Raw genomic sequence first — 9,839 nt, forward strand, 5'->3', positions numbered from 1 at the left:
CTTACTCCCCTAGGCTCTATTGGTGGGCGGATTTGATGGTTGGTGTGGAAGTATGTGTGTCACTATAAATTGAAGGTCTTGTACTGTACACGTCAGAACGTTCCCGTGAATAAACATTTAACTTTGGTAGACTGGTCCTCTGTCTGTTTTCATGTCTATCAGTATCTTACAAATCTTGATATAACAGACTGAGGGTAACATAACTGAATTGGTAAATGAACGGGAGTATAGAATTCTCCTGACAATTTCAGAAACCGAGATTAAAACGACTTGCACTTGTATGAGTCTTTGATGAAACGGGGTTTCAGAACAATAAAGCAAGTTTATTCAAAATTCCAGAAACATTCATAAAAATCCAGATCAATCAATCAATCAATCACAAATCAATTTCACCAATCAATGACAGGCAAACATCAACAGCAAATTAAACTGATAGACCGCTGTAGCGCCCTTAACTAAACCCTTATTGGGATGCCAATACAATATTTTTTGACTATTACAATTTTAGGTGAAGCACAATATTTAATAAAAAGAAAAAACGATTTCACACCTTCTACAACTTTATAAACAGTTTTTTCAGGATGATCAGTCCCTTCAATAGCGTCTGAATACTTGAACAGCTACTTTAACACACTGCTATCAATGAGGTAACCTTAAGGATTCCTCCTAAAATGTCACTTTAACTGAGTGTAATGAAAATCTAAATATGAGTATAATAAAAATCTAAATAAGAGTATAATAAAACTCAAAATATATTTTAATTAAGCTAAAAAGCTACAGCAAAAATCTTCTTCCAGCAGTCGACAGGTTGTTGTAGCTCAAAGAGAGTGAATTCTCCCTTCTCCAAAATCATGCCTCTTTTACACCCTCCATTTTTATTTCTGCTAACTCACTGTGGCTAACTCACTGTGTCTAACTCACTGTGGCTAACACACTGTGGCTAACACACTGTGGCTAACTCACTGTGGCTAACACACTGTGGCTAACACACTGTGGCTAACACACTGTGGCTAACTCACTGTGGCTAACACACTGTGGCTAACACACTGTGGCTAACACACTGTGGCTAACTCACTGTGGCTAACACACTGTGGCTAACACCTACCCCAATGATGCATCCAGTGTTTAACACCTAATGTGGCCAACATTCAAAAAGGTGTTTTTTCATCCCCCTTAACTCCCACCCTTTTCTCACCTAACCGGTCTCCCTAACCGATTTAGGGATTTCCAAATCCAACTAACTCCCTTAACATACTTAATTACCTTTAACTTTTAAAACAGTAATTTTTAATCATCAACCTTCCCTTACTCCACTCAATTCTAATCTTACTCCAACCAAACGTATTACCCCCCCCCCCCCATTTACATCTTAAACATCCACCAACGTAAACATTTCCTCATTACAACATTTCATTATCAACCTCATATGGACCCCAAGGTCTAAGGTTCCTCTAAGCTTAACAAATATAGTCTATATGCATCGTACCTTAAAGCAAACAACATTATAACATTTCATTATTATCCTCCAATGGGCCCCTAAGGTCTTGTTCCTCTAAGCTAAACAATATTATAAAACTGTTAACAATTTACTGCATTCCTCTAATGACCCTTGAATATCTTCCATAGTATATTACCCCCTGTTTCCAACCTTTAACATTTAGCATATTTAACCTTTAATCGTTCAGTTTTACAAATTCCACTCCCAATAATTTGTTATTTTCTTTAATCAATGCCAATTCCCTCTCAATGTTCATTCTTCTTTGTGCTCTGCGTGTGAAAGTGAAACTTCTTCATGAGTGTGCGTGGGCATATGCAAGTTGTGTCTCTACAATGTCACAGAGAGCTGAGGCTTAAGCTACTACTCTTGTCAGTAGCTTTCATTGATTGCAAAGGAAGCATTCCCTCGATGGCTGATGGCTGATGATAATGCAGGACGACCGACGGCTGTAATGTAGCAGGGCCGTAGGAACCCAATTCAGATGGGTTTTTTCAGTCCATTTTCTGTCATTGTTCCATTACATTTTGGGGTGGTTGTTTTGGCAACTGCAGGTCATGTGGAAGAAATCAGCGTCCAGACTGTTGCATGATGGATCAGAATTCATTGGGAACCACATACAAATGTGGTACAAACCAGAACTCAACCGAGTGTGTTTTTTTCTTGTTGCTGTTTACACATTGGGAAAAATATCAGATACTGTATGTACTGTATCAAATATGACAAATAATTGGCAAAAGATCAGAGTTGGTCTTCCTTTGTAAACTCAGCCACAGGGGCAGTTTCGTGGACACAGATTAACCTTAATCCTGGACTAAAAGCTTTTCAATGAAGACTCACCATTAAACTTTCTTTATAGCCCAGGGCTAGGCTTCACCTGCGTGAGAAAACGCTCCTTAATCTCCACACTCATAAATCCAAAGTTTTAAATTGGTTACTTATTGATTGTGTAGAAAAGAAAAAAAGAAACATACAATTTTTACAAATGTTATTCATACAGTAATTTAATGCCCATTGCTCAATTTCTGGTCCTGGGTACCATCTCAACTGCTTCTTCAACAGCAGGTAGCCTAGTGGTTAGAGTGTTGGACTAGTAACCGAAAGGTTGCAAGATCAAATCCCCGAGCTGACAAGGTAAAGACCTGTCGTTTTGCCCCTGAACCAGGCAGTTAACCCACTTTTCCTAGGCCGTCAATGAAAATAAGAATTTGTTCTTCACTGACTTGCTAAGTTAAATAAAGGTAAAATAAAAATGTATAATACGGTATATGCTAAGAGGGATCCTTGGTACAACTAAAGCCTAACCCAAATCCTTTTTAACTTGTCAGACTCCTGAAGCAAAGCATCTGCTTCTCCTAATGCTTCTGATGCTCCTCCTCCTGCTTCTCCTAATGCTTCTGATGCTCCTCCTCCTGTTTCTCCTAATGCTTCTGATGCTCCTCCTCCTGTTTCTCCTAATGCTTCTGATGCTCCTCCTCCTGTTTCTCCTAATGCTTCTGATCCTCCTCCTGTTTCTCCTAATGCTTCTGATGCTCCTCCTTCTGCTCCTGTTGCGTCTGATGCCTGTCCTGCTTCTGCTGCTTGTCCTGCTTCTGCTGTTTCTCCTCCTGCTGCTCCTCCTGCTGCTGCTCCTCCTGCTGCTGCTCCTCCTCGTCCGCCTCTTCCAACTTCTGATGCCTGTCCTGCTTCTGCTGCTCCTCCTCCTGCGGCTTCTCCTCCTGTGGCTGCTCCTCCTTCTGCTGCTCCTCCTGCTGCTGCTCCTGCTGCTCCTCCTCCTGCTTCTCCTCCTACTGCTGCTCCTCCTCCTCCTGCTCCTCCTCCTGCGGCTTCTCCTCCTGTGGCTGCTCCTCCTGCTGCTGCTCCTCCTGCTGCTGCTCCTCCTGCTGCTGCTCCTCCTACTGCTGCTCCTGCTGCTGCTCCTCCTGCTGCTTCTGCTCCTGCTGCTCCTGCTGCTCCTCCTCCTGCTTCTCCTCCTACTGCTGCTGCTCCTCCTCCTGCTCCTCCTCCTGCTGCTGCTCCTCGTCCTCCTCCTCCTCCTGCTGCTGCTCCTCCTCCTGCTGCTCCTCCTCCTGCTGCTCCTCCTTCTGCTGCTGCTGCTTGTTCTGCTCCTCTGCAGGAGTCGATGAAGCCTTTGCATAGAAATCCTATGACCATCACTCCTACGGCCGAGATAATAGCCATAGCAATGATCTAAAACCAGAGGAATCATGAAAATAGAAAACAGAATCAGTTCATGCAATACAACAACGCAAAAACAATCTCATGAAAGAACAATTCCACCTCCCAGATGTGGAAGGGGCAAACTGGGATTGGAACATCCATTTTTGGACTTAAATTAATCATATAAATACATTTATTATTGAAGAATACAACTTAGAAACGCCTCATGAGTTTAATTCAACTGTCCTACCCCATCAGAACCAAAACCATACACCTTTTTTTTTACTACATTGTTTGTAAATAATGTCATTTTAAATCAAACATCTTCAAAACATGGATCAAACTATAACCATGTATCTTATGGACAAGCAGTCTTTGTATCTCTATCTCTGTCTATGAATTTTAGAGTGGTTCCACTTCCTGTTTACCAAATCAGGTGGTGGGACTGGGGGGACCGCTTTGTGTTTTTTTGAATCCCGGATTGAAATAAACTCATAAGGCATTTATAAGTTATTTTCTTCAAAAATCAATTGCTAAATATCATGAATGTAAAAGATTGGTCTGTTTTCTCACCTGAGATTTGAGTTTCTGATAATGGAAATTCTGATTGTTCTCATTCTCATCTTGCGTACACATTTTCTTAGGAGACTGTTCATTAAGAATGACACCTGTTTCATTCCAGTTTGTCATTACACAAGCAAAGTACCTGCCATCGAAGAACAGTATGATCGACCACATCAAGGGAGGGATGAGACATGTACTAAAACACTTCATCTTTCCTTGGTTACAACTAGGTCCTTGTACTTTTAGCATCACTACGAATGTTATGATTGCAGGAACGATAAAGATTGCTAACACAAACCAAGCTTTCGTTGCAGGATCGCAGGGACAGATAAACTCCATCTCCAGAATCTTCTCCAAACCCAGAAGGCAGACGGTACAAGCCACATTAGACACAAGATTATCCGGGACCATTCCCTTCGATTCTTTGACCCATTGTTGTATCGCCTGCATTCTAAATGCAAAATAAAAATAGAAATGTTTGGTTCAAAAATCTGATGTGTTCACAGAATAATTTTGTGTTAAAAGGTTTGCTCTGTGAGCAGAGTCTTATCAGACTACATCAAAAGAAAAATGCCCCAGACTCACCTGTCTGCTTTCACAATGAAGCAAACTTACTGAACAACTACAGTTTCCCTTTAGCTATATGCCAAAAGAAGACAACCCACAAAACGTTTCTTATGTGATTCAGCGCAGAACTAAAGGAAATAGCTTGTGGTTAGTGTCTGTGAGAGACAAGAAGCTGCAAAATTGGAGAGATGCACAGACGATCTGTTGCGAGTTGTATCAAACAATATAAGACTGGTCTATAGCGCTGACTACCAACAGCCTAAATTTGCGTTAAGAACTGTGTTACAATAGTTGTTTCTTGTATGCTTTTTATGATGTATTTGAATGAAATAGGAAATAGAAGTAGAATAACCTTTTGGACATTTAAACAATACCGAATTGGGTTGGATTTGCCTGAAATGCTTATGGGTTACTTTCTGATCCGCAGAGGTCAGCAACAGGAATACATGTAATTAAAGCCGAACAAATCCAAGTGAAATGTGTAGGTGAGGGAAGATTTAAACTGTTAATATGCTTGAAGGGTTTATATATTTGTTACATTGTTGTTATTCATTTTTTTGATAAACAGAACAGAGGTGAGAAGGTGAGATGTGGCTAAACAGCTTCCTGTTGATGCGAGCTACACAGCTTCCTGAGTTTGACTTTAAAGCTTGCTTCGGGTAGGCTCACCACAAAAGCATCTGCATAAGAGAAACATTTACAGTTTGACACAGTTATATCATCATTGTACAACCTTGACAAACATACACACTACTTCTTTTTTTGCAAAGACATATACAAAAGTCTGAAGTTATGAATTTTGAATTGTACAATATCACGAGTACTATATCCCAGGACGTTCTATTTGTTGGTCAGTAATCTCTATTATCTGTCTCCAACTCTCCCTATCCATTTTGGAGACCCTAACTCTCCCTATCCATGTTGGAGACCCTAACTCTCCCTATCCATGTTGGAGACCCTAACTCTCCCTATCCCCGTTGGAGACACTAACTTTTTACTTTTTAATTACCTTTTATATTTTTTAGTTTTTTTCCCCTCAACTTTTACACGCCGGACGCTTTATCTGGACGTGATTCGTCAGGACCTCCAACAGCCGAAGCTATGTAGTAACATTAACATGATGCTTTATCTGGACATGGTTCGTCAGGACCTCCAACAGCCGAAGCTAAGTAGTAACATTAACATGGTGCTTTATCTGGACATGGTTCGTCAGGACCTCCAACAGCCGAAGCTATGTAGTAACATTAACATGATGCTTTATCTGGACATGGTTCGTCAGGACCTCCAACAGCCGAAGCTATGTAGTAACATTAACATGGTGCTTTATCTGGACATGGTTCGTCAGGACCTCCAACAGCCGAAGCTATGTAGTAACATTAACATGATGCTTTATCTGGACATGGTTCGTCAGGACCTCCAACAGCCGAAGCTAAGTAGTAACATTAACATGATGCTTTATCTGGACATGGTTCGTCAGGACCTCCAACAGCCGAAGCTAAGTAGTAACATTAACATGATGCTTTATCTGGACATGGTTCGTCAGGACCTCCAACAGCCGAAGCTAAGTAGTAACATTGACATGATGCCTTCTAATTGCAGTCGCTGTACTCATAATATAAAGGAGAATGATCACCTTACGGCGAGGATAGCTGTGCTACCAGCTTCAGACGCAATCGTTAGGCAAGGGTAATTTCAGTGTAGGAAAGGATGAAACAGCGTCTGTGCCACCAGTAAGTACAGATAGTAGTATAAATCCCCTGGCACAGTCCCCGCAGCCGGACAACTTTCTCACGGTTTCTGGAAGGAAATGCTGTAGGAATGCTCAACCGGTGTCGCTCATTCAGCCGACAGAAACTTTCAACTGGTTTTCCCCATTAAGCAGCGAGTCGGAGTCAGAGGCCGAGCCTTCTCTTGTCTCTACTCCTCCCGTTACGGGGTCTGAGACGCCGAAGCTTCCCACCATTAGCTCTGACAAATTGAAAACTCTAGTCATTGGCGACTCCATTACCCGCAGTATTATACTTAAAACGAATCATCCAGCGATCATACACTGTTTACCAGGGGGCAGGGCTACCGACGTTAAGGCTAATCTGAAGATGGTGCTGGCTAAAGCTAAAACTGGCGAGTGTGGAGAGTATAGAGATATTGTTATCCACGTCGGCACCAACGATGTTAGGACGAAACAGTCAGAGATCACCAAGAGCAACATAGCTTCTGCGTGTAAATCAGCTAGAAAGATGTGTCGGCATCGAGTAATTGTCTCTGGCCCCCTCCCAGTTAGGGGGAGTGATGAGCTCTACAGCAGTCTCACAACTCAATCGCTGGTTGAAAACTGTTTTCTGCCCCTCCCAAAAGATAGAATTTGTAGATAATTGGCCCTCTTTCTGGGACTCACCCACAAACAGGATCAAGCCTGACCTGCTGAGGAGTGACGGACTCCATCCTAGCTGGAGGGGTGTTCTCATCTTATCTACCAACATAGACAGGGCTCTAACTCCTCTAGCTCCACAATGAAATAGGGTGCAGGCCAGGCAGCAGGCTGTTAGCCAGCCTGCCAGCATAGTGGAGTCTGCCACTAGCACAGTCAGTGTAGTCAGCTCAGCTATCACCATTGAGACCGTGTCTGTGCCTCGACCTAGGTTGGGAAAAACTAAACATGGCAGTGTTCGCCTTAGCAATCTCACTAGGATAAAGACCTCCTCCATTCCTGTCATTATTGAAAGAGATCATGATACCTCACATCTCAAAATAGGGCTACTTAATGTTAGATCCCTTACTTCAAAGGCAATTATAGTCAATGAACTAATCACTGATCATAATCTTGATGTGATTGGCCTGACTGAAACATGGCTTAAGCATGATGAATTGACTGTGTTAAATGAGGCCTCACCTCCTGGCTACACTAGTGACCATATTCCCCGTGCATCCCGCAAAGGCGGAGGTGTTGCTAACATTTACGATAGCAAATTTCAATTTACAAAAAAAAAAATGACGTTTTCGTCTTTTGAGCTTCTAGTCATGAAATCTATGCAGCCTACTCAATCACTTTTTATAGCTACTGTTTGCAGGCCTCCTGGGCCATATACAGCGTTCCTCATTGAGTTCCCTGAATTCCTATCGGACCTTGTAGTCATAGCAGATAATATTCTAATCTTTGGTGACTTTAATATTCACACGGAAAAGTCCACAGACCCCCTCCAAAAGGCTTTCGGAGCCATCATCGACTCAGTGGGTTTTGTCCAACATGTCTCTGGACCTACTCACTGTCACAGTCATACTCTGGACCTAGTTTTGTCCCATGGAATAAATGTTGTGGATCTTAATGTTTTTCCTCATAATCCTGGACTATCGGACCACCATTTTATTACGTTTGCAATTGCCACAAATAATCTGCTCAGACCCCAACCAAGGAACATCAAAAGTCGTGCTATAAATTCACTGTGAAGGACCTCGGCGTTACTCTGGACCCTGATCTCTCTTTTGAAGAACATATCAAGACCATTTCAAGGACAGCTTTTTTCCATCTACGTAACATTGCAAAAATCAGAAAGTTTCTGTCCAAAAATGATGCAGAAAAATTAATCCATGCTTTTGTCACTTCTAGGTTAGACTACTGCAATGCTTTACTTTCCGGCTACCCGGATAAAGCACTAAATAAACTTCAGTTAGTGCTAAATACGGCTGCTAGAATCCTGACTAGAACCAAAAAATTTGATCATATTACTCCAGTGCTAGCCTCCCTACACTGGCTTCCTGTCAAAGCAAGGGCTGATTTCAAGGTTTTACTGCTAACCTACAAAGCATTACATGGGCTTGCTCCTATCTCTCTGATTTGGTCCTGCCGTATATACCTACACGTACGCTACGGTCACAAGACGCAGGCCTCCTAATTGTCCCTAGAATTTCTAAGCAAACAGCTGGAGGCAGGGCTTTCTCCTACAGAGCTCCATTTTTATGGAACGGTCTGCCTACCCATGTCAGAGACGCAAACTCGGTCTCAACCTTTAAGTCTTTACTGAAGACTCATCTCTTCAGTGGGTCATATGATTTAGTGTAGTCTGGCCCAGGAGTGGGAAGGTGAACGGAAAGGCTCTTGCTGTCTCTGCCTGGCCGGTTCCCCTCTTTCCACTGGGATTCTCTGCCTCTAACCCTATTACAGGGGCTGAGTCACTGGCTTATTGGGGCTCTCTCATACCGTCCCTGGGAGGGGTGCGTCACCTGAGTGGGTTGAGTCACTAATGTGATCATCCTGTCTGGGTTGGCGCACCCCCCTTGGGTTGTGCCGTGGCGGAGATCTTTGTGGGCTATACTCAGCCTTGTCTCAGGATGGTAAGTTGGTGGTTGAAGATATCCCTCTAGTGGTGTGGGGGCTGTGCTTTGGCAAAGTGGGTGGGGTTATATCCTTCCTGTTTGGCCCTGTCCGGGGGTGTCCTCGGATGGGGCCACAGTGTCTCCTGACCCCTCCTGTCTCAGCCTCCAGTATTAATGCTGCAGTAGTTTATGTGTCGGGGGGCTACGGTCAGTTTGTTATATCTGGAGTGCTTCTCCTGTCCTATTCGGTGTCCTGTGTGAATTTAAGTGTGCTCTCTCTAATTCTCCCTTTCTCTCTTTCTTTCTCTCTCTCGGAGGACCTGAGCCCTAGGACCATGCCTCAGGACTACCTGACATAATGACTCCTTGCTGTCCCCAGTCCACCTGGCCGTGCTGCTGCTCCAGTTTCAACTGTTCTGCCTTATTATTATTGGACCATGCTGGTCATTTATGAGCATTTGAACATCTTGGCCATGTTCTGTTATAATCTCCAACCGGCTCAGCCAGAAGAGGACTGGCCACCCCTCATAGCCTGGTTCCTCTCTAGGTTTCTTCCTAGGCTTTGGCCTTTCTAGGGAGTTTTTCCTAGCCACTGCGCTTCTACACCTGCATTGCTAGCTGTTTGGGGTTTTAGGCTGGGTTTCTGTACAGCACTTTGAGGTATCGCACGAAGGGCTATATAAATACATTTGATTTGATTTGATTTGGCTAGCCTAGCTGCTATCTAGCTGGACATCAAGCT

General features: G+C 43.1%; 1 protein-coding gene across 3 annotated transcripts; it reads right to left on the reverse strand.

Annotated features, from left to right (window-relative positions):
- Positions 1–302: 302 nt before the first annotated feature.
- LOC149985313 (uncharacterized) lies at positions 303–4,936 on the reverse strand. Of its 3 annotated transcripts, XM_090213262.1 has the most exons (4): positions 4,805–4,934; positions 4,518–4,670; positions 4,229–4,361; positions 303–3,685 (listed from the first exon to the last, which is right to left on the reverse strand). In XM_090213262.1, the coding sequence occupies exons 2-4, from the start codon at positions 4,667–4,669 to the stop codon at positions 2,789–2,791; spliced, it is 1,182 nt and encodes a 393-aa protein (XP_090069388.1). In that variant the 5' UTR covers position 4,670; positions 4,805–4,934; the 3' UTR covers positions 303–2,788. The 3 variants fall into 3 exon arrangements, with proteins under 3 accessions (XP_090069388.1, XP_090069387.1, XP_090069386.1); XM_090213261.1 differs by having other exon boundaries at positions 4,518–4,936; XM_090213260.1 differs by having other exon boundaries at positions 4,229–4,670; positions 4,805–4,918.
- Between the last annotated feature and the right edge of the window lie 4,903 nt (positions 4,937–9,839).

The sequence above is a fragment of the Oncorhynchus mykiss genome, chromosome 2 (assembly GCF_057628025.1).
Source record: "Oncorhynchus mykiss isolate SJ-2025 chromosome 2, ASM5762802v1, whole genome shotgun sequence".
Classification (NCBI taxonomy): domain Eukaryota; kingdom Metazoa; phylum Chordata; class Actinopteri; order Salmoniformes; family Salmonidae; genus Oncorhynchus; species Oncorhynchus mykiss.